Source organism: Lampetra planeri, chromosome 45 (genome assembly GCF_965212315.1).
Source record: "Lampetra planeri chromosome 45, kcLamPlan1.2.h2, whole genome shotgun sequence".
NCBI classification, from domain to species: Eukaryota; Metazoa; Chordata; class Hyperoartia; order Petromyzontiformes; family Petromyzontidae; genus Lampetra; species Lampetra planeri.
This window is the reverse complement of record NC_136151.1, coordinates 8,374,715-8,400,652: the sequence shown is the minus strand read 5'-3', so window position 1 is coordinate 8,400,652 and position 25,938 is coordinate 8,374,715. Positions and strand designations below refer to the sequence as shown.

General features: G+C 42.2%; 2 protein-coding genes across 8 annotated transcripts in view; one reads left to right on the top strand and one right to left on the bottom strand.

Moving 5' to 3' along the window:
• The first annotated feature begins 9,243 nt into the window (after positions 1-9,243).
• The window catches only part of LOC144733097 (uncharacterized), a 46,013-nt gene continuing 29,318 nt past the window's right edge, over positions 9,244-25,938 (top strand). For 5 of the 7 annotated variants that reach the window (XM_078614846.1, XM_078614844.1, XM_078614845.1 and 2 more), the window contains exons 1-2: positions 9,244-9,430; positions 9,565-9,603. The gene's annotated coding sequence lies outside the window, so the exon portion shown is untranslated. Of the gene's footprint in view, positions 9,431-9,564; positions 9,604-21,226; positions 21,338-25,938 lie in introns of those variants that run through there. The other 2 variants (XM_078614842.1, XM_078614841.1) reach the window with 1 other exon arrangement.
• LOC144733098 (tumor necrosis factor receptor superfamily member 6-like) overlaps positions 12,658-25,938 on the bottom strand; it is a 66,384-nt gene continuing 53,103 nt past the window's right edge. The window contains exons 6-8 of the mRNA XM_078614847.1: positions 25,484-25,614; positions 22,446-22,488; positions 12,658-21,983 (exon numbers count right to left, since the gene is read on the bottom strand). Coding sequence (XP_078470973.1) covers positions 21,652-21,983; positions 22,446-22,488; positions 25,484-25,614 — 506 coding nt within the window. The 3' untranslated portion in view covers positions 12,658-21,651. The remainder of the gene's footprint in view (positions 21,984-22,445; positions 22,489-25,483; positions 25,615-25,938) is intronic.

Sequence of the window (25,938 nt, the reverse complement as noted above, 5' to 3'; positions counted from 1 at the left end):
TTTAAGCTCAATGGATTTTATACAACACATTGGCTGTCCAGCTCACAAACTTGGGCATATTTTGGACCTTGTTATCACTCGAGGTCTTACAATGAATGAAACCTCTGTTGCTGATGTACCTCTGTCAGATCATTATCGCATATTTTTCTCAGCATTGGTGTCTATGAAACGGCGTAATTGGGCGCATGTGGTTAAGAAACGTTACCTAACCTCTGAGGTCGCCGAAAATTGTCATGCATTAACATTACACCAATACCGACATTACACCAATACCAACATCCATAGGTGATCTGTCGTCCTTAAAGACAGAAATTAGGTGTGGTGTTCCAGAAGTCATCAAATTTTGGGACCTCTTTTATTCAGTCTCTATATGCTACCACTGGACGATATCATCAGGAAACATGATTGATTTTCTTTGCTACGCTGATGAAACACAACTATACATGTCGGTATCTCCGAATGATGTAAGCCCCATCGATACCCTTATGAAGTGCATTGAATTTCCTGGCACTGAACAAAGACAAAACAGAGGTCCTAGTAATTGGAGCAAAAGCCCAAAGAGATAAATTGCTCACAAATTTGTGCTCGTCGACAGAAAACACCAAACTGCAGGTTAAAAACGTAGGTGTTTTGTTTCATCCGGATTTGAACTTTGAAGCTCACATCAGATATATCACCAAAACGGCATTTTATCATCTTAGAAATATAGCTAAGGTACAGCCTTTTCTCATTCGGTTTACGACTGAGAAACTGATGCATGTGTTTATTACCAACAGACTTGACTACTGCAATGCTCTCTTTTCTGATCTTCCAAAAAAGTCAACATGTAACCGACAACTTATTCAGAATGCAGCAGCAGCAACAAGATCCCTCAGATCCTCCGGTTCCGGTGTTTTAGTCGACCCAAGGCCTTTTTAAACTTGCTTTTACTTTATATTTTATCGTGTTATTTTTTAATATGCCTTCAACAGGAATTCATTATAATACAATTTTATCTTGTATATAAATTTCTTCTATTTTTCTTCTGAGTTAGTCTTTTAACAATATATTTTTTTATCTGTACAGCACTTTGAATGTCATCCTTTGCACGAAATGGTGCTATAGAAATAAACACTTGTTTGATAGTGGTGCAGTGTATAGTAGTATATAGTAGTGTAGTGTATAGTGCAGTGTATAGCAGTGCATTTTATAGTGATAGCACTGCTTTGTTCTTTTTCCGGAAGCATATGTACAGTACTGTACAGTATAGCCCGTCAGTCTGCAGCTGCGCCGAGAGCGAACGCAGCAGCAGCGTCTGTCTTTTTCGCTACGCTCTTCACTTTTGTAAATTTTCTTAGCATTTTAAATGAATGTTGCCTATCAGGTGAAGAACAGGTCTGTCGATAAGACAGCGTAATTCTTCACCTGAGGACGGCTGCTTGCGTTGTGGCCGAAACGTCGAGAGAATTATTTTATTATGTTTTATTTCTATTATTTCCATTCTACGTGACTTTACCGAAAGAACCAAGAAGAAGAGGCCACATGATGTTTGGCTAAGTTTTTTTACATTACAATACATTATTTTTTGGGTTATTTTCATTTATTTTCTTGGCATTTTTATGGTATGTAATGGGTTTCCAGGAACAGAACTCCAATGTGTAACATTGCCCCTATGGGACGTGAGGGTTCGACTCGCGATGGCTCGACTCGCGACCGTCGTTCAGGAACCAATAAGGTTGTAGGTGAGGAGGTCGCCTGTATTTTTGTTCGAGAGCTATAACTTGAATGTGATGGACACCATTCACACAAGTGATACTCAATGTTGCACACTTAAAATGTCACGTTTTCTAGATGGTGGTATTTTTTCTGCAAAATGTTTATCACGTCATGATTAATCACAATTAATTGCCACGTGTTGTTTACGTGACAAACCTCTTAATAATTGGCTGGGGTATTGGCGGGTTTAACGCATTTATATTTAACAAAAATAAAAACCTCAAGGATAATGTTGGTCATGCAAGCTCTGCTACTACTACGTGTTAAATAGATGTAACTCTTAGGTCACTGATGTATCTACGTTAGGAAATGTATAGCAGCAGCGAAATAATAGGATTGGTCCCTAGGCACTCGCCCTCTCTCCTCACAACCCACATTTATTGATATAACATTTTGAGCTGTGTGTGTGTAGAGTTGTGGTTTTATGAAAACCAGTTTAGAGCATTTGGCTACCGCTATAAATGTCCACGTGATACGCCACTTTGTTGAGCTGCTATCATTTGTGCTGGGTGAGTCGCTTCTGAAAAATAGCTACGTATAGCTCAGTGGGACCCTTACCTGGCAAGTTAAAAAGTTTAGTTAATTTTTAGCTAACCCATAGATTGTGTAGCACTTCCACAGTATCTCTTAAGATTGCCTCCATGTCGGATTTCTGATATTTTATGCTTATGTGAATAAAGTTTGCTTTGAATAGCAATTCAACTACAGTTCACTCACATGGGATGCTCATATTAGCGCGGTTGACTGCATACGGCGTTGCAAAGGATGATGGTGGTGATGTTGAGGTGCCTGCATGATGAGGAAGTGGGGGATGTTGACGGTGGTGTTGGTGATTATTTGTGATGGCTGTGGTGGTGATGTGGACGTCTGGAACGCTCTTCCTTCCAATATTAGGAAGCCACTGTGAGCTATCACGCACTTTTAAATAATCATCTAGATTGACAATTATTTTATTTATAACAGGACCCTGTGGTGTGGGCTGGTAGGACCGAACAATTGAATGGCTATAGTAAAATGAAATGGCAAAAAATGGCCGCCAATAAGTGGATGCCCCGTGGCCCTGCCCTCCACCCGCGTAACCCCGCCCTGGCCACCCGTGGCCCCGCCCCATCTCGGTGTCACCGCCCCCAGCTCGTTGCCCCGCCCCTTACCACCGTAACCCCGCCCCAACCCCACATAGCCCCGCCCTCCACCTCGTGCCCACGCCCCCTGCCGCCGTTGCCCCGCCCAGCCCCGCCCCCTGCCGCAGTAGCCCCGCCCAATACACCCCGAGCGGGGGAGAGATTCCCAGGCCTGGCTGCAGAGCCGCCGACGAGGGGGGGGGGGTAGGGAGTTGTTTTTAATGTAAAAGTTTTAAATTTAAATGTTTCTATTAAAAAACATCGGGGAATGTAACATTGTAAAATATTAACTCCCTTTCACACACACGGGGGAACTATACGAAGGGAGAGCTTGAGGCCTAGGTGTAGGCTTTAGGCCTAGCTGTTAGCCTTAGGCCGCCGTGAGTTAATTGTTAATATAAATGTTTTAATTATTTATGTAAAAGCTTTAAATGTAAATGTTGCTATTAAAAAACATCAGGGAATGTAACATTGTTAAACATTAACTCCCTTTCACACACATGGGGGAACTATACGAAGGGAGAGCTTGAGGCCTAGGTCTAGGCTTTAGGCCTAGCTGTAGGCCTTAGGCCGCCATGAGTTAATTGTTAATATGTTTTAATTATTTATGTAAAAGCTTTAAATGTAAATGTTGCTATTAAAAAACATCAGGGAATGTAACATTGTAAAACATTAACTCCCTTTCACACACACGGGGGAACTATACGAAGGGAGAGCTTGAGGCCTAGGTCTAGGCTTTAGGCCTAGCTGTAGGCCTTAGTCCGCCGTGAGTTAATTGTTAATATAAATGTTTTAATTATTTATGTAAAAGCTTTAAATGTAAATGTTTCGATTTAAAAACATCAGGGAATGTAACATTGTTAAACATAACTCCCTTTCACACACGCGGGGGTACGATACGAAGGGAGAGTTTCAGGCCTAGGTCTCGGTTTTTGTAGGGTCATGCCAAGTGTTTGCAGTAGGGGGCGATGTTGCTACACGGACGGACGGACACATTAATCTATTGGTGGTCTGGTCCACTTCGTTCCTACCAGTATAACTACTGCTTGTAGTTGAATTTAGTTTTTTATATAACTACTTCTTGTAGTTGAATTTAGTTTGCCGTTCCCGCACAAATCCCGATTTTGCACGATTGGCTTTGTATGGTGCCAAATAAGTAGAAAAAAACATACGTACATTGGTGGGTTAGTGCTGAGTGGGAGAGTGGATAACCATCAGGACAAAGACGGTGGTCACCGCATCGCGCGGCGCTTTCAGATGCACTTCTGCGGACACCTGGAACACTCCTCCAACATTAGGAAGCCACTGGTGATATGATGCACTTTTACATCGTCATCTAAGATTGACAAACTAATTTCTTTAGGACTGCTTATTGTTGTTGTTGTGTTTAGTTTGTGGTCCTTCGCCCGCACCTCCGATTAGCACGGTTGGCTACGTACGGTACCAAAGATGTTGAACATACATACACACATGGGTTGGCGAGTGGGTGGTTGGGTGAGTGGATGGGTGAGTGGGTAAGTGAATGGATGAGTGGGTGAGTGGATAACCATCAGGACAAAGACAGTCATTGAATCATCGCGCGGCGCTTTCTGATGCGCTGCCTCTGCGGCCGTCTGGAACGCTCTTCCTTCCGGTATTAGGAAGCCACTGGAGCTATGCTGCACTTTTACATCATCATCTAGATTGAAAACTAATTTCTTTATGATTAGTTACATATGGTGTAGAAGAAGTACCAAATACGTACATACCATACTAAATGAGTGTCTGGTGCAGTGGTGTGAATAAGCATCGCCACTGGGGAGACAAAGGCGGCCGTGCGTGGTGCTGGCCACCCACCCCCTCGTGTGCAGTCCGACATTCATTGGGCGTTGCTACTCACTAAGCACGTGCCCCTACTAGATAAGGCGACACAGGGGATCTTTGTCTTTGTGCAAGTCTATGGCGTATCTACACTGCGCTCTGCTGCCTACGATCGGGATAAACAGGTTTGAAATTAAATATAACACTATTTTTTTCTTTTAGCAAGTAAGGCTAAAATACAACTTAAACACTGACTTAAACAGACTCTTTATCAGAAGCGACCTGGCCATCACAAATGATAGCTCAACCAAGTAGCAGTAGCCAAAACGCACAGACTCAGAGACCCATAGAGAGCACTGAGATCCTAAGACTCACGTAGCACCGTAGAGACCCATAATAATCTAAACGTGTGACGTTAATTCTAAATGTGGAGGCGAGATAGATAACATCTGGCAGGGTCTGGGGTGGAACCCACGAGCTCCTCCATACCAGGCGAGGTAGTAAACATCTCGCAGGGTTAAAATCGAAACCACGACATCCTTCATACCAGGCGAGGTAGTTAACATCTCCTATCCAAATTTCGATTTAAAGCTTTCGTGACTGCAGGGATTCATCTTCTTGGTTCCTTCGGTAAAGTCACGTAGAAGGGAAAAAATAAAATAATATACAATTCTCACGACGTTTCAGACGGCTGCTTGTGTTGTGGCCGAAACGTCGTGAGAATTTTTGTTTATTATGTAAAATTTGTATTCTTTTATTATTTCCCTTCTACGTGACTTTACCAAAAGAACCAAGAAGATGAATCTCCCATCCACCCATGGCGCTCCATTGCCTAAGCTCCAATCACGTTCATCATCAGCCATGGTCAATCCACTGCTGGATGCAGTGCACCGAATGCTCACCATATGGTGCTGTAACATTTCAATCGAGACTTTAAAATGCTAAGCTGCTAGTTGCGTATATTATGGGTTTTTGTTAAATACGAGTGTAAAAAGCTATTGTAATATAAGTCACACCCGATGATGATTGCTTGTGTTGCAATGGAAACGTCGTGAGAATGTTAGAACCGAGAGAACCAAGAATATGAATCCCTGCAGTCACGAAAGCTTTACATCGAAAAGCTATTGTAATGTATACTCGTTGGTGAAAAAATATAGGCAGGAGAAAATGCAGTATTTTACTGTATTTTCTCATACAGTATTGTACTGTATTTTCTCCTGCCTCGGCAGCTCTCTTGCTTTTCTTAGAGCCCAGTCTCACATGGTCCTTGAAATTGATTGGTCCACACCCAAGACAGCTTTTCTTAGAGCCTAGTCTCACATGGTCCTTGAAATTGATTGGTCCACACCCGAAACAGCTTTTCTTAGAGCCTAGTGTCACGTGATCCTTGAAGTTGATTGGTCCACAGCCGAGACAGCTTTTCTTAGAGCCTAGTCTCACATGGTGTTGGACCAGATGACGGCAAAAAGGCACACAACTCAAAGACAATGCACCATCAGAGTATGAGAGCTCGGGGTAAGCATTTACACCATTGGAACCTCCTTAACCAATTATCATATTTTGCTACTGGCAAAGGAGGTTCCAATGGTGGTATTTGAATTGACACGATATTTAGACTTTATGTTTAACTATTTAAATTGACACGATATTTAGACATTATAACGTTTAACTATTTAAATTGACACGATATCTAGACATTATAATGTTTAACTCTTTAAATTAAACACGATATTTATACTTTATAACGTTTAACTATTTAAATTGACACGATATCTAGACATTATAATGTTAAACTATTTAAATTAAAGACGATATTTAGACATTATAACGTTTAACAATTTAAACTGACACGATATATAGACACTAGCATAAGTACCCGGCGTTGCCCGGGTGAAAAATATATTTCTTAATAACCTTACATATATACACAGATGGGCTGCTACCCCTGCCCCCCCCCCCCAGCCACGATCTCCTCGGCCGCTGTGCAGTAATATGTACGGCCTATAGTGTGGTGGGGTGTCGAGGCCTAGTACCGTGCAGAGCCTCCGGCCTCGCCTAAATTGCCCACCCGGCTGAGGCTGGGTACGGGTGCCATTCCCCCCCCCCCCCCGCGCTACAATAATACTGTCTAATCGCTATAATTTTATTATCTACCGACCCTATAATAGTAATTGCACACATTGGGGTGGGGGGGGGGGAGTGAAGAGGACGTGAAACTTTGATGAATTTACCTCAGAGTCGCGTGTTAATGCGTGCGCAGATTTTTAACGGCAATTAAAAATGGCGTCCACCCCGCAGCGAATGCGTCGCTACCCGTTGCCAGGGGCAACCGCCGTCCAATGAAACTGCGTATGGTCCGGCGACACACAGACACACACACAGACAGACAGACAGATTTGCGATTTTATATATATAGATTATAACGTTTAACTATTTGCATTAAACACGATATTTAGACTTTATAACGTTAAACTATTTAAATTGACACGATATTTAGACATTATAACGTTTAACTATTTAAATTGACACGATATTTTGACATTCTAATGTTTAACTATTTAAATTAAACACGATATTTAGACATTATAATTTAAAATCAATATAATTTTACCTCACGAAATCTTCGCCGTTTAAGTTTTTCAAAGCCTGTAAAATAAAAACCAACACAAGACATCGACGACGCTCACGAAACTAAAACATTTAATAAGAAAAACTAAATAATTTAAGCTAAAAAGCTAAAAACACAAATTTATAAAACGCAACACTTTAACATTATCACCGTTATAGTCGTCAATGTCACCTCACAAACTTAAATCCCTTTGCCCTGTAATCAGACAAAGCCGCTTCTATAACCAAACACGACAACTTGTTCGCTTTAATCGCCGAAGTTAACTCTTAACGAATTTAACAATTTTAACTTTTATAATCCTTAACTCGCTAAAGCAACGTGAACAACCTCGCTGCAGGAATCGACTCGTTTCAACTTCCCCCCAAATCGATTCCACACGCAAGCCGCATTGAAGCGATGAAATCGAATCACAAATCGATTCCACGCGAAAACCCCATTGAAACGATAGAATCGATTCGCTCAGATTAAATCGACCGCCATCGATTCCTGAGCGTGAGGTGCGGGGGGTTGTTTTTCCCGCCAAAACTACGACAGGTGCCACGTGACTTGCCCCGTTATAAACATTAAAGTTGTAATTATCTAGTCGTTTTGTGCATCTATAATTACAAGTTACCTCATAGTTTGTAATTAAATGGGTTAAGATGCACATTTCAATGCGCGTTTTGTTGATATCTGCGATTTAAATTTTTTACAGTACATCAATTATACACTAATGATCGTATTATTGAGTGCGTTTATAAGTGCAACTTACCTCTATTTGTATTGAAACGGCTTAAATTGTACATTTCGAAGGCGGTTTTTGTTCATATGTACGATTTATTAAACATACTCTTCACATATATAATGCCTATTAAATTATACCGCAATTACCACGTCATTTTGTGCACTTATATTTACAAGTTACCTTGTTATTAAACGGATTAACCCATTTTATGAGGTAACTCGAGATTATAAATTCACAAAACGATAAGATAATTACAACTTTGTGGTTTATTGAGGGGTTGAGGTACGTGGCACCTGTTGTAGTTTTGGCGGGAAAAATAAACAATTATTTTACGTAAAGTAGAAGAATATTTAGTCTTTTAATCAAAACAAAGAGCTCTACGCAATGTACCACTTGGTAACATTTAATTGCAAACTATGAGGTAAGTTGTAATTATAAATGCACAAAACGATCAGGCAATGACAGAAAATAATGATAAATGCTGTATATGATTACATTTTAAAACATCTCATAAACAAAAAGCAGCACATTGCAATGTGCACCTTAAAGTTTTCTTGAAGTGTGAATTTTTTTAAAAGTTAGATTCACAAAGAGTTTAATGATTGATAAACATTAAGCAGCACGTTCAACATTGTGAGCGTTAAGGTAGTCAAAGTACAGTACAACATTGCCTTAGTTTATCGTTGTGTGTATATACAAGACGTTAATTTATTAGTTTAAATCGCACATAATATACAAAACGCCCCTCGCAATGCACAATTAACATTTATAATTAACAATTTAGACAAGTTGTAATTATAAGTGTACAAAACGAGCAGGCAATGACTATACATAATTTTATAACCTAAAAAAATCTCACAAACAAAACGCGCATCACAATGTGCATCTTAAGCCATTTAATGACGAATTATGAGGTAACTTGTAACTATAAACGCACAAAACGATCAGATAATTGTAACTTTAGGGGGTTTAAAGAGGGCACCTGTTGCAGTTTTGGCGGGAAAAATAAAAAAAGATCTCCGCTCAGTAATCGATTCCCCGTCGATTAAATCAACGCTACTCGATTCCATTGCATCAATGGGCTGTGCGTGGAATCGATTGGTTATTCGATTTCATTGCTTCAAAGGGACTGGCGCGTGGAATCGATTCATTATTCGATTCCAAGGCTTCAATGGGAGATTGCTTGTAGAATCGTTTGGTGCAGACTTATACGAATCGATTCCGTCGTGAGGCGTTTAGGGGCGCTTACGCGAGTTAACGATTATAAAAGTTAAAATTGTTAAATTCGTGACGAGTTAACTTCGGCGATTAAAGCGAACAAGTTGTCGTGTTTGGTTATAGAAGTGGCTTTGTCTGATTACAGGGCAAAGGGATTTAAGTTTGCGACGTGAATTTTGCGAGGTAACATTGACGACTGTAACGGTGTGAGGCAATCTGTGATAATGTTAAAGTTTTGCGTTTTATAAATTGTTTAGTTTTTAGCTTAAATCGTTTAGGGTTGTGAGCCTCGTCAATGTCGTGTTTTTATTTTACAGGTTTTGAAGAACTTTTTAAGCGGCCCAAGATTTCACGAGGTAAACATTTTCTTGATTTTAAATTATGTTTAAATATCGCGTTTAATTTAAATAGTTACAGATTATAATGTCTAGATGTCGCGTCTAATTTAAATAGTTATACATTGTGTAGATATCGTGTCTAATTTAAATAGTTACACATTGTGTAGATATCGTGTCTAATTAAAATAGTTAACCATAATATCTAGATGTGTCTAATTTAAATAGTTATACATTGTGTAGATATCGTGTCTAATTTTAATAGTTATACATTATAACGTCTAGATTGTCTAATTTAATTAGTTACACATTGTATAGATATCGTGTCTAATTTAAATAGTTATACATTATGTCTAGATGTGTCTAATTTACATAGTTACACATTACAATGTCTAGGTGTCTAATTTAATTATTTAAACATGTCTAAATATCGCGTCTAATCGCTTAGTTAATGCAAGTTGTACATTATTGTTATCGTGCTAAAGAAAGTTTACACTTCACTCTGTGTAAATACATTACAATAGCTTATCAGACTCTTATTTTTAAATAAGATAATAGACTTAACTAGCAGTTTCAGCGTTTCAAAGTCACGATTTCAATGTTACAGCACCGTATGGTGAGCAATCAGTGCACTGCATCCAGCAGTGGATTGACCATGTCTGATGATGATGACTGTGGAGCTTAATCAGTGGGTTAGATCCCAGACACTGAGAGATGTTAACTACCTCGCCTGGTGTGCAGGAGGTCGTGGGTTAGACCACGGATTCTGCGAGATGTTAACTACCTCGCCTGGTGTACAGGAGGTCGTGGGTTCAATCCCGGATTCTATGAGATGTTAACTACCTCGCCTGGTATGCAGGAGGTTGTGGGTTAGACCCCGGATTCTGTGAGATGTTAACTACCTTGCCTGGTGTGCAGAAGGTCGTGGGTTAGACCCCGGATTCTGTGAGATGTTAACTACCTCGCCTGGTATGCAGGAGGTCGTGGGTTCGACCACGGATCCTGTGAGAGGTTAACTACCTCGCCTGGTGTGCAGGAGGTCGTGGGTTAGACCACGGATTTTGTGAGATGTTAACTACCTCGCCTGGTATACAGGAGGTCGTGGGTTAGACCACGGATCCTGTGAGATGTTAACTACCTCGCCTGGTGTGCAGGAGGTCGTGGGTTAGACCACGGATCTCGTGGGATGTTAACTACCTCGCCTGGTGTGCAGGAGGTCGTGGGTTTGATCCCAGACCCTGTGAGATGTTAACTACCTCGCCTGGTATGCAGGAGGTCGTGGGTTAGATCCCGGATCCTGTGAGATGTTAACTACCTCGCCTGGTATGCAGGAGGTCGTGGGGAAGACCCCGGATCCCGTGAGATGTTAACTACCTCGCCTGGTATGCAGGAGGTCGTGGATTAGATCCCAGACCCTGCGAGATGTTAACTACCTTGCCTGGTATACAGGAGGTTGTCTTTTGATTTTAACCCTGCGAGATGTTATTTCTCTCGCCTCCACATTTAGAATTAACATCACACGTTCAGATTATTATGGGTCTCTACGATGCTACGTGAGGCTTAGGATCTCAGTGCTCTCTATGGGTCTCTGAGTCTGTGCGTCATTTGTGATGGCCAGATCGCTTGTGATAAAAAAGCTGTTTAGTTCAGTGGGGCCTTACCTGCTTAGTTGTATTTAATTTCAAACCTGTTTATCCCGATAGTAGGCAGCAGAGGGCAGTGTAGATACGCCATAGACTTGCACAATAGATCCCCTGTGTAGCCGTATACAGTAGGGGCACGTGCTGTTAGTGAGTAGCAACGTCCAATGAATGTCGGACTGCACACGAGGGGGTGGGTGGCCAGCACCACGCACGGCGGCCTTTGTCTCCCCCAGTGGCGATGCCTATTCACACCACTGCACCAGACACTCATTTAGTATAGTACGTACGTATTTTGTACTTTTACACCATATGTAACTAATCATAAAGAAATTCGTTTTCAATCTAGATGATGATGTAAAAGTGCAGCATAGATCCAGTGGCTTCCTAATACCGGAAGGAAGAGCATTCCAGACGGCCGTAGAATCAGCGCATCAGAAAGCACCACGTGATGATTCAATGACTGTCTTTGTCCTGATGGTTAGCCACTCATCCACTCACCTACACACTTAACCACTCACCTAGTCACTTACCCACCCACAAATCCACTCGCCAACCCATGTGTGTATGTATGTTCAACATCTTTGGTACCGTACGTAGCCAACCGTGCTGGTGAAGGACCACAAACTAAACAAAACAACAACAATAAGCCGTTCTAAAGAAATTAGAATGCCAATTTCGATTTAAAGCTTTCGTGACTGCAGGGGTTCATCTTCTTGGTTCTTTTGGTAAAGTCACGTAGAAGGGAAATAATAAAATAATAAAAAATAAAACATAATAAAATAATTCTCACGACGTTTCAGCCACAACGCAAGCAGCCGTCCTCAGGTGAAGACCAGGTCTGTCGGGGAGACAGTGTCTGAATGACGCTGTCTCCCCGTCTGAATGACGCTGTCTCCCCGACAGACCTGGTCTTCACCTGAGGACGGCTGCTTGCGTTGTGGCCGAAACGTCGTGAGAATTATTTTATTATGTTTTATTTTTATTATTTTATTATTTCCCTTCTACGTGACTTTACCGAAAGAACCAAGAAGATGAATCCCCCACTTTCTCATCATGCAGGCACCTCATCATCACCACCACCACCACCATTATGTAGTGTAAGACGAAGGCTTTCACGACCAATATCCATGGGAGGTTTTTTTCGGGGTTAGACTGCATAAATATAAATGTGTCGTACTCCAATTATTGTAGGTTTACTCTCCAACACATCAGTGTGCTGAACTATTATCTAATTGGCACGTTTTGTATGTGACAAGCCCCTTAATAATTGGCTGTATCGGGTGATGGCGGGTTTAATAACACACATTTATATTTGCACAATTTTACCCAAAAAAACCCTCTGCATCATCATGTTTGTACATACGTAAAACTTCTTTCGCACAGTATGCAGCCAACCGCGCTAACTGGAGCATCCCACGTGAGTGAACTGCAGTTGAACAACTAATGAAGCAATCTTTATTATTAAAAACATTAATAAAACAAACACAGGGCGTACAATTAACACGGCTATCGGAAATCCAGCATTGAGACAATCATCAACTATGATTCTAAGCGTTTACAACAACTCTATACACACACACAAGCCAAAATGTTCTATCACTCAATGTGGGTTGCAGGGACTCCGGGAGAGAGCAGGGGAGTGCCTCGGCACCAATAAGAATGTTTATCTGCTGCTATACATTTCCTTTCATAGATACATTAGTGACCTAAGAGTTACATCTATTTAACACATAGTAGTAGGGCTTTCTCGACTAATGTTATCCATAAACGGGTTTCTTTGGGTTAAATTGCGTAAATATAAATGCATATATTTAAACCCGACACAGCTAATTAGTAAAGGGTTTGTCACGTAAACAGAACGTGCCAATTAGTTACGAGTTACAGCACTAGTTTATAGTGTAGTATACTAGTTCAGCACTAACCGGTTGTGTTGGAGAGCAAACCCACTACGACATTTACAATTGGACACATATTTACGTGATCTAATCCAACACACAAAAAAAACATCTTATCGATATATATTATTTATTACCAGGCAAGGCTCCACTAAGCTACACAGCTCATTTTTCAGAAGCGAGGTGGCTATCTTGAATGGTCGCAGCCGAGTGGATTCTTCAAATAGAAATATCTCGCAGTGGCCAAATACTCTTAATCATCTAACTTAAAAACACCACTTATCATACTCTTCGGTTCTTACGGAAAAGTCACGTAGGTATAAAATAAAATAAACCACGACGTTTCGGGCGCAACACAAGCGTCGTGATTTATTTTATTTTATACCTACGTGCCTTTACCGAACGAAACAGAAGAGTATGGATACGAAAGCTTCAAATCAAGATTGAAGCACTTATCAGTTATTATAGACCAATTCAAACCTTATTGGTCACCCCATGACCTTTATACATCTCAACGTTCATCCTACAAAGTTGCATCACAAGGGAGAAACACAATTAAATAGACACTTTTTTGCCCGTATCGGGACCCGAAAACTCAATTTCCCTGTACAAGAATACGGGTAAACTGTATGGGTTGAGAGCTATGCTTGATTTACATTGCCTGTGCATCGACTGTCTCCTCATCTGAGCTAGTAGTTGTGCACAATTGGCATTGCCAGATCTAGCCCTCCTCGAATCGATATCCGGACACTCCACGGAAGATGTTGGGGACATTTCGATTTAGATCTTTCGTGACTGCAGGGATTCATCTTCTTGGTTCTTTTGGTAAAGTCACGTAGAAGGGAAATAATTAAAATATAACATAATAAAATACAATTCTCACGACGTTTCGGCCACAACGCAAGCAGCCGTCCTCAGGTGAAGAACAGGTCTGTCGGAAAGACAGCGTCTGAATGACAGACCTGTTCTTCACCTGACGACCGCTGCTTGCGTTGTGGCCGAAACGTCGTGAGATTTGTATTTTATTATGTTTTATTTGTATTATTTCCCTTCTACGTGACTTTACCAAAAGAATCAAGAAGATGAATCCCTGCAGTCACGAAAGCTTTAAATGGAAATTGCTGAATGTGATACATGATGCGATACATTTCTTTTTAAATGTTGCAAGCAAGCAATCACCATCTTCTAGAGAGTATCTGGCGACATTTAAATCATGCGACATTGAACATCACGTGAAGCGTTCGTGTTTTATCCATCACAATCGGGTTATCGCTCTCAAACAAAATACAGTTAGGCTCGCGATTATCCGCGCATGCGGTTGATCCGATTTGCGAATGAACCGGCGCACACAGATTTTGACATAAATTACAATGTAAATATCGCGGATAAGGTTTTTTTTTTTGGATAATAAAAAAAATTAACCCATAAAAACAAAGTTTTTCACTATAAATCCTTTATATGCGTGGCATCGGTTTCATGTTATTATTAATTTCAGTTTTTCTTGAGTAAGAGTTTCATTTTTATCACATTGGTATTTTAAATTAATATGAAAAACATTTTTTCCTAAAAAGTGTCAAATTTTGGAAAAAAAATTTCACGAAAATAAATTGTCACGCACAACGAGTCGGTGTGCAAAATGTCAGCTCGATTGGATCACGGGAAGTGGGTTAAAAAACGACCGAAAGATTTGCACGGTCGTAAGTGCGCAAGCAAGCAAGTGAACTTAATATAAAGGATTTAAAAATGTCTGGATTACAGGCAGACCTCGCTTAGCACCGCTACTCGCAAAACTGTTTGCTCCTTACAGAAGTGAGCGTGAGCCGAGATCGGCACTAACAGGGTGCCACTGTACCGTTGTGAGTTTGGGGATTAGCATGTTTCCAACGGAGGGGGCAGGGTTTCTATAAACTCTATTTAAGACCGGAAGCAACAGGAGAGCTTCACCATTCTTGCCCGATGAAGCTGATTGTAATTATCAGCGAAACGTCGTACTACTCAAATTTAAAATGCTGTTGATTCTCTCTTCAGCACACCGGTGGGCTAAAGAAGTAAATTAATTTGTCCTTTGAAAACGTGACACATTTTTTACTGTTTGGCCGTGTCGGGTGGTGGAGGGTTACGACACATTTATAAATAACGCGATCTGACCAAAAAAACTATATTATGAATAATGTTGGTCGCGAAAGCCTACGTGTTAAAATAAACTAAACTATCAACTATTTTTTATTTTACCAAGTAAGGCACTACCGAGCTTTTTCAGAAGCGACCTGCCATAAGAAACGCTAGCAGCTCAACGAAGTGGCTTATCATCACATGGAAATTTACAGTAGCCAAATAGTCTTAGAAACGCATGTTTATAAATGTGAAGGGAAAACCCAGAGGACCCGGAGAAAAATCCATGCGACTACCATGGGGAGAGACACACGCAAACTCCAAATATGCAGCAGGTGTCAGGGTCACGGGATCGAACCCACGACTTCCTGCATACCAGGTGATGGAATTAACATCTTCCTAGCCACCGTGGCATCCATTGTGTACGTGGGGCATAGCGTTCCAACTTGGCGTTATTTATCTCGTACAAGCGATTTGTATACGAGGGCTTCGATGTGGGCTATCGGTAATAGTGCCAATAACACTGGTCAACAAAAAAACTACATTTTTTTTCTGGCCTGGATTTTTGCAGCTGTTTTAGACTAATTTCAGGGTGCTGATTCCAAATCTGATTTCAGATTTGCTCTATCACATCTCATTTTTATGCTATCGGCATACCCCATTTTCATTGATTTTACCCGAAATTAACTCTGTCACTTATGATTGCAAGTTGTTGCGAGTCAGTGACTGCTTTAGTGTTAAAATATGGTGCTGTATTTTTAGGATAGTGTGTTTATAATAACATTTTATGTAGATATCCACATTTATATAATATTTTTCTTCTGCAGTTTTTATTGAAAATGCAATATTTGATATCTCAAAAACCTGATGTGATAGACAAAAACGGATGCCACTTTTGTAATCAGCACCCCAAAATTACCTTCAAACCGTTGGAATAACTTATGCCAGAAAAAGTGTGTTGACCAGTGTAATAATGCAGGTAGGAAACTATAATCTCATGAATAAGAATTGTTTTCATTATTATAACATATGTACCGTACTCTTATGTGCATTCTAACTGTACTAATACACAATCGCTACCACAAATCGTGATAATCAAATAGTGGTGGGGGTGGTAGTGGGGTTCTGGTTGGCTCTGAAGTCATGCCTCACTCTCTTTGGCTGAGTGAATGATGGGGGTCGGGGTGGGGGGGACGTTTCCTCGTTCGTAAGAGCTTTGTAGATTTTTTTTATTTCCTCGTTTTTTAGTTTCTTAAACATTATTGGTTTAAATAATCTCCAGGACAAAAGAGCGCTCGTAACGAATCGGTGTTCCACACGATTGCGCGATAAGCGAGGGCTTCCCTGTATTCGATTTTTGTACATGTTTAGTTAACGGTTTCAGAAGTGCCCTGGCCATCACAAATGATAGACAATCAACCAGAAGTGGCTCATATCATCATCACCACGTGAATATTTACAGCAACCAAATACCTAGAGACCCATAGATTAAACGCAACTAATCTTACTAATAGGGTTTTTCCCCTTTTTTCTGACAACAAAACTGACACCTTTTGCAAGGAATCATGCTTACATTAACCACAATACTTGCAGTCAAATGCAAACAAAAAACAATACTCTGATAATTTATGCATTGTCTTTGAAACTGATTGGTCCACACCAGAGACAGCTTTCTTTAGAGCCTAGTCTCATATGGTGTTCGACCAGATGACGCCAAAAGGCGTACAGTTCAAAGACAACGCACTACCAGAGTAATGAGAGCTCGGGGTGAGCAGCTACATCATGGGACCTCCTTTGCCAGTACCAAAATATACTAATAGGGTTTTGCCCCTTTTTTCTGGCAACAAAAAGGTGTCAGTTTTGTTTGCCAGAAAAAAGGGAAAAAACCCTATTAGTATATTTTGGTACTGGCAAAGGAGGTCCCATGATGCAACTAATCTTGTTATTTTACCAGGTGTGGGGCCCCACTGAGCTATGACGTAGCTCTTATTCAGAAGCGACTAGGCCAGGGGTCGGCAACCTGCGGCTCCGGAGCCGCATGCGGCTCTTTTGAACCTTGACCGCGGCTCCGGGGCGGATGCTAGCGAGGGGAGGAGGCGCACTGTGACACCTGCTCTGGCGTTGCCGCTGCTGACAGGTCGCCGCTCCGCTCCACACTGCCCGCCCGGTGACAGGCAATAACGTTGCCGTTGCTTTGTCACATGTTTGGAAGAAGTAAAAACCTTCCTGGGCAGCAAAGAGCTCACCTTTGCTGAGCTGGAACAGCCAGAGTGGCTGGAAAAATTACATTTTATGGTAGACATGACAGCACATCTAAACACGCTAAATACAATCCTTCAGGGGAAAGGAGGCACATCCCTGCACATGCTGGAGGAGGTTTTGGCATTCGAGCGCAAGTTGACAGTGTTTGTCAAAGATTTACAGAGTGGTACACTGTCTCACTTTCCCTCTTTGAGAGAGTTCAAACAAAGTCATGATACGATAAATTTGGAATATTTCAAGTCTGCAATCACCACAATGCAAAGTTCGTTTGGGAAACGATTCTGTGAGTTCAGAGAGGAAAAAACGACATTATCCTTCCCTGTCACTCCCCTGGCGATCGATCCATCCCTATTGAATATGACTGCATTTGCAGGTGTAAGTCAACCTGATCTTGAGATGGAACTGGCCGATATAGCCGACAAAGATATATGGGTGTCCAAGTTCAAATGCTTGACCGCTACTCTTGAGGATGTTGCCCGTCAGAAGGCCATTCTGGCTCAGAATCATAAATGGAGTGATATTGAAAACCTTCCCAAACAGGACAAACTTGTATTCGAAACATGGAATGCCATCCCCAACACTTATATAAATATGAAAAAGTATGCATTTGGAGTCCTGTCGATCTTCGGCTCCACATATGTATGTGAGCAGGTCTTCTCCAACATGAACTATATTAAAAACAAACATCGATCACGCCTCACAGATGACAGCTTGCAAGCCTGTGTGAAAATGAAGGTGACGTCTTACAGCCCTGATGTGCAGACACTGTGCACTGAGGTTCAGGAGCAAAAATCCCATTAACCAGGTAATTTAGCTATTAATTTGCAAAAATATATTTTACATTGTTAAGTGAAAAAGTCCTTTTTTTATTCAGATTGACAGCTGACTGCACGGTCCTGTATATAGCAATAAGGTAAGAAACAATATATGCAGTGTTATATTTGTTTTAAATGTTGCAATGGTTTTGCGGCTCCCAGTTTATTTTTTCCTTCGGAAACGGGTCCAAGTGGCTCTTTATGTCTTAAAGGTTGCAGACCCCTGGACTAGGCAATCACAAATGATAGCAGAACAACGAGAAGTGGCTGATATCATCAACAGTATTTGGATACAGCAGTATCCAAATACTCTTTAATCGCCTCATTCACCGGAGTGTTTTGCGTTATCCGAGTTTTAAACTGGGCCGAACTCCCCCTTTTACCCCCCCCCTGCCTCCCATATAACCCTCATCTCATGGAGAATCGGCTGCAAAGACAAAGCCAGCAACCTCAGCTTTGGTAGGGACCACACCATCCGTTTGCCCCGGTATAATCATAAAATACTTAACCCCCCTTTCCCATTACCGATGACGTCTTGCAAGTTTTGCAGGGTGGCTGTGTGGGTATTTATTGTTTATTGTAACGTTCTGACCCCCGTGCCCATCCCTACTCGCCAGTGGGCTCAGTTGTTAAAATATAAATAGCGTTAGTAAAATATAAATAGGTTAGTTAGTTTTCTAAGACATTGTTACTCACCGCAGAGAGAAGCGTAGTGGCACGGAACGCCCCGTCACACAACAATAGCCAGCGCCAAGAACTGTGCCACACGCGCGCACATGCACGCTGTCGAGTCGTCCTTGTGGGACGAGCCTTCGGTGTACTGATAAAAGTTATATGACGTACGTCATCGTAATGGAACCGGGAGAAAAAGTGTGGGGTTAAATATTTGAGGCTGCTTTTGTGCTCGCAAACGGTGACATCGTCCACTTCCACTTGATAAAGTCAAACCTAAAACTATAAAAAATTTTGATGTTTAACCAGATAGATGAAAGGCTCCCCGCCCCCAAACTGAGCTACGTGACTTTTTTTCAGTAGTGACCCAGCCATCACAAAGGATAGTTCAACCAAGTGGCTTATCCTCGAGTGGATATTCAGAGTAGCAGCCAAATGCTCTTATTAAACTCGCAGAGATGTTGATTCTAAACGTGGAAGAGGAAAACCGGAGACCCGGAAGAAAAAATATCCACGCAGTAACCACCACGGGGAGAGAGAGAGACGCACAGGCTCCAAATATACAACAGCAGCAGCAGGCATCATCAGGGTCACGGGATCAAACCCACGATCTCATGCATACCAGGCGAGGGAGGTAACCTCTCACTAAATATACAGCAACAGGCATCATCGTCAGGATTTGAAGCTTTCGTGACTGCAAGGATTCATACTCTTAGGTTTTTTTGGTAAAGTCACGTAGGTAAAAAATAAAATTAAAAGTTAATAAAAGTAATAATGGAAATAAAATAAAATAATAAATCACGACGTTTCGGAGGCAACACAAGTCTCCGTCATCAGGTGGGACCGTCACAGCCAGATTTGATGTATTGATATGTATTGATATATATGTATTGATATGTATTGATACAGCAAATCTGGCTGTGACGGTTCCACCTGATGACGGAGACTTGTGTTGCCTCCGAAACGTCGTGATTTATTATTTTATTTTATTTCCATTATTACTTTTATTAACTTTTAATTTAATTTTTTACCTACGTGACTTTACCGAAAAAACCTAAGAGTATCATCGTCAGGGTCGGGATCGAACCCGCGGGGACCTCCTGTATTCCAGGCGAGGCAGTTAACATCTCCGGGCCACACACCCTCTCCGAGTTCCCAGATTTTAAAAGGGGGAGAATGTTTTGACCTTAAATGTTGTGGCAGTGAGGCAACATGGCAACTGCAGACCGGATGCACACTGGGGCCGCAATAAGCTGCATGGCACCGATTTATACAACTCCAGTTTTGGAATCGTCATATTGAACGTTTGTTTCGGGTAGACCTTTAGAACTGCTCTTCTGGTTTGGAGTTTTTCCCTATTTTTAGCACGGTTTGGCTCCATACGCCGCCAAAGAAGTTCAATGTGCACGTGTCCTTAGACCAATCGTGGCCAATCAAATACAAGTTGTCACTGGGGCAAATATGAAAAATCGATTATAAAAAAAAAATCTGTTTCTGTAAAACTGGAATGTTGAATTAGCGAGGTTTAAATTTTTTTTGGAACAATTTTGTGCGATGTTCTGCTGGAAATCGATCAACGTGACATCCTGCTAAAAGGTCGGTTTGTCCCTGTCCGCCCGCCCGCCCGCCCGCCCGCCACCTCCCGATTAGCGTGGTTGACTACATATGATACCCAAAGAAGGTCAACGTACGCAAGTACTTTCGCTGAATTTTCCATAAAGTACGCCTCATTTTATAACTGCCCCTGATGGGAATGATGGTGGAGGGACTGCCCATGGTCAATCCCACCCGCACGCCTGCATCCACGCGTGCGACTTGCTAACCTGTGCACGCCCATTGCAGTTTCGGCGACACAAATATATTCCTGCATAGTGAAGGTATATATTTTTTGGATTAGATTGTGTTAAATATAAATGCGTGCCGTTGAACCCACTACCGCCACCACCAATCAACACACAGGCATTCAATTTAGTTTACTTAGTTTGGTGCACTAAACCGGTTGTTGTGTGTGTTGGAGAGTAGTAAACGCACAACAACTTTTTACAATTCAAGTCAGCTGGTGTGTGACGTTTCACCAGTCATTACAACAACCAACAGCTTCATTGGGAAATTTGCCAGAATTGTGTTGACACAACTAACCCCTTACCGATTGGCTGTCGGGTGGTGGCGGCTGTGTTTTAACGAGACCACATTTATATTTACGCCATCTAACCCATGAAAAACTCCTTTATTACGAATTATATTTGTCGCGAAAGCCTCCTACGTGTTGCTCCGATGTGCAACGGTGCTCATACCGGTTTCACCTTCATTACGGCTCATCAGTACAGTTTAGCCCCGTTGCCCTACCACCACAATGGTGAGTAGCTCGTGTAAACTGCGGCCTCAAGACGCGGTGGCTGGGAGACGTTTACTACCTTGCCTGGTATGCAAGAGGTCGTGGGTTCTATCCCGACCCCCTGACGCCTGCTGGTGTATATTTTGAATGCGTGTCTCTCACCCCGTGGTGGTCGCATGGATTTTTTCCTCGCGGGTCCTCCGCTTTTTTTCCCTCCAACACCACGTAACACACCCACTGCAAAATGGTGCTTTGGTTCAGCTTCACAGCTAAAGAGAGATGCAACTTTGTGTTTTCTCTTGTTTAGTTTATTCTGTGCAATACACCTCGCCCTTTTAACCATCTTCGTCGTCATCATCGTTTTTGGCGCAATTTTGAAGACCTTTCCGTTCAATTATTTCGTCAAACTTCTTCTGGCAGTCCTCGCTCAGCTTGTGCAAACGGCACTCATCCATAGCCTTTAGAAGGGCGGCACATGTGGCTTTCCTACCCATCACCTGCAACCACTCAAACAACATCTTGTAGTTTTGCTCCTCCACGTTGTTTTTGTAGTCGTGCTGGATCCTTTCAATGACTCTTTCCGGAAGACCGGCGTTCCTCATCACGTTCACGAAGGCCACCGCCGAGCTGTCGGCTCGAGCCTTGTGGATTTCCATGAGGTCTTCCTCTGTAAAGGGGAAATGCGTTTGAGTGGGTGAAACTCTTGTCACAAACGTTATTGTCAAAAAATGGCCGCCTTTTTTTGTTGGGGCCGGTGGTAAGAGGTTGAGACGATCGAAACGAATGTTGAGAACTTGGCTATCCGCAATTTTTTTGTTGGCCGTCCGCGAATGGAATTTGGAACTGCTGCATCAAGAGAGAAAGAGAAAGTGATGAGAGAGATAGAGAGAGATAATGACGAGAGATAAAGCGATGAGAGCTAAAGCGATTAAATAAAGTCATCAGAAAAAGAGATGAGAGAGAGAACTTCTCTAAAGCTTTAGTAGAAGGCATCTGACAGCTGTTGCACGTACGATATTCTTCGAGCCAACATCATCGGCGAAATTTGCTCTTCACACGAGCATCTCCAAAACGTGTCTCTTTCCGAATACCGACGGAATAACTGTCAAGTTAAATTTGTTTTACTTACCCGTGACGGGTATGTTATATCTTGAATAGTCAGTTGGTTGCACCTGAGGGATAAAACGACGCACGAGAGCTGCGGTAAATCGAAACGATGCAGAGAAACATCTCCAGAACCGTTCTTACTAATCGGAGACGGTGGTGCACAAGCGACGATCTTGGGTCGTACGGCCGGTGTAGATGCAAAGCACACAACCGACTACAATAATGTCACATGCAGGTGGTCAAGCCCAGCAGATAATCGCGTCAGGAGTAGCAAGTGGAGTAGTATCATCATCGCTATGATGATGTCTAACTTCGTATTTGTGGATCGGGGCGTTATTGCGTCATCAAATATTGTACTACGCTCCCTGCTCTGGATGACCAACGGTCTCCACACTACCACTGTAGAGTTTTTAATCTTCCATTTGTGCATCGGGTATCCGCGTCATCTTCTGCTGTTGTGGTTTGTGCAATTGGATTATGCCGTTTAGGGGTGTGGACCATGATCAGCTTCGTGGGAGATCAAAACCCCGGGAATTTTCTGCATCGGGTCTTTCACAAGGATGCGTTTTGTCAGAGTTCTTTTGAACTCCTTTTAGCTTTCCAAGCTTCGTTGTTGAAGGTTACTAGCACGCGGGTCCAAAAAGTGCCTTGCGTGTCACTTCAAGTGATGATGAAGGACGTTGTTGAGGTCCCCCCCCCCGTGAATGGGGAAGGCAAGAAACAAAAAATCCACGCGACCACCATGGGGAGAGAGAGGGAGATGCAGACTTGACATATACAGCAGCAGGCATCGTCAGGGTCAGGTGATAGAACCCACAACCTCTTCCATACCAGGCGAGGTAGTTAACATCTCCCTAGCCACCGTGGCGGGGGTCAGCAAGTTACAACGACAAACACAAAAAAAACTGATAGGAGTGCAAATTATCGTAAATGGTAATCAAGTCAACAAACAGTAAATAACATAAACAAGGACAAATTGATAATTGTTTTTTTACCCTTTTATCTGGCAACAAAACTGACACCTTTTTTACAAGAAGTCATGTTTACATAGACCACAATACCTGCAGTCATAATGCAAACAAAAAACATTACTCTGATAATGTATGCACTGTCCTTGAAGTTGATTGGTTCACACCCGAGACAGCTTTCCTTAGAGCCTAGTCTCACATGGGTTGGACCAGATGACGCCAAAAGGCGCACAACTCAAAGACAATGCACCATCAGAGTATGAGAGCTCGGGGTAAGCATTTACACCATTGGAACCTCATTTGCCAGTAAAAATATGATAATTGGTTTTTTACCCTTCTATCTGTATCTATCTTGTAAAAAAAGGTGTCAGTTTTGTTGCCAGATAGATGGGTAAAACACCAATTATCATATTTTTACTGGCAAATGAGGTTCCAATGGTGTAAAGGACAAATTGCATACGTGCATACATTGCTGCCGGTCGTTCAACCATGAATGCAAGATTAGGGCAAGGCAACCAAAATAAAAACAATATAACTTCAACCGTGATGATGGGTACAAACTGAGTAATCATTGGAAAGATGTTATTAACCATTTAAAAAATATTTAACTACGCATATTTGGACCATCTTATTTGACAGGTACTATTCTACTTTACCGAGTGTTGACATCCCCAGCGTTTAACAGTACTCACCGTCACAGCCAGATTTACTTGATACAGCAAATCTGTCTGTGACGGTCCCACCTGATGACGGAGACTTGTGTTGCCTCCGAAACGTCGTGATTTTTATTATTTAATTTTTATTAATTTTTATTTCATTTTTTACCTACGTGACTTTACCGTAAAAACTAAGAGTATGAATGCTTGCAGTCACGAAAGCTTCAAATCTAGAATTAATTCTAGGTAATTCATTGCGAAGATGTAGAGTTTTCTCCGTAGAGCCAATAAAGATCATCGCTAAAATTTGACATTCACGACCCGTCTGCGGAATGTTATCCCTCGTCGCGTTATAACGAGAGAAATGTTGCACGTGACGAGGGAAACGCATATAGGTAGTCCCTGACTTAACGATGGTCCGACTTACGATATTTCGATCTTACGATGGCGATAGCGATACGACAAGATTGTGAAATATTTTACATTTTGCGCGGCAGTCAAACGCAGCAGCGGCGTACGAGGTACGATACTGTACGTTGGGACGCTGCCGGGATGTACTGCACGCATCTTCCGCCTTGTGTGATGCCTCTCACTCTCACCAGCGGTCGACGGAGTTAAGTTGTCTTAGTGTTAGTGCGAATCTTGGTGAGTACAGTACAATATGATACGTTACGATACGTTCAATACGTTCAATGCATGTTAAACGTTTTTTTTTTTAATAGCAGATAGGATTGTTTTCTAAAAAAACTTTCTATGAAATTGCAGTTCATATAGGTAGGCTAAGAATTTACCTTGTTTTTTTTACTTTACATTTTACTGTGCAATACAATATTGTAATTAATAAATACATATAGTTTATACAGTACGGTACTGTAAATTGCTCTGTTTTGCTAAATTATCACCATTCTTTAAGACTCCTGGGTAGGCGAGGCCGTCTTCGACTTACGATATTTTCGACTTACGATGGGGTCGTCGTAACGCATCTCTATCGTAAGTCGGGGACTACCTGTATTCCAGAGGTCGCAACCGGGTACCCGATACCCGTACCCTACCCGATACCCGGCTACCCGTACCCGGCCGGATACGGGTACCCGTTTGCGACCCTGGTGCGGCCGGGTACGGGTAGGCCGTGAGTCACTGGCGAGTCACCGTTTGTCACTCATTTCCCAACGTCTTGTCTCTTCTCACAATTCAAGTTCCTAGAATCAGCCCACCCGCGCCTGCAACATGGCTTCATCCCAGAGGTCGCAATCAGGTACCCGATACCCGTACCCTACCCGTACCCAGTCGGGTACGGGTAGGGTACGGGTACGGCCGGGTACGGGTACCCGTTTGCGACCCTGGTGCGGCCGGGTACGGGTAAGGAATCAAAACCCGTTTGCGACCTCTGCTTGATTCTCATGCAGGCGCAATAGGGGAATCGCTGGATTGCTTACCAACTGACTGACGGTCCCATTGCAAACGACATTGCGAAGGAGCGGCTCATGCTGTGCTTGGTTGTTGACAATGTTGTCTCGCTTGCTGGCGGATACATTTTCCATCTGAATATTGCAACTTACTGGAATGGCTGTGGATAAACAAGAGGAAGAGAAAGGGCATTTCAGAATCCCTGGAATCGGAAATAATTTTTCCATCCTGGAGAAATCCGATGAGCTATGAAGTACTTTTTCAAAGATGTCCAGTATGGGGTACGGGGTCAGAACATTTTTTTACGTGTGCATGTTGGACTTCTTTGGCACCGTGCATAGCCAGCCGCGCTAATCGGCGGTGCGGGGGAAGAACAACTAACTAAACGCAACAACAAAAATCAGTTCTAAAGAAATTAGCTTTCAATTTAGTATACAGGTGAGCCCCGACTTTTATGACCTTTCTGAGTCAGTTAAACCCCCCA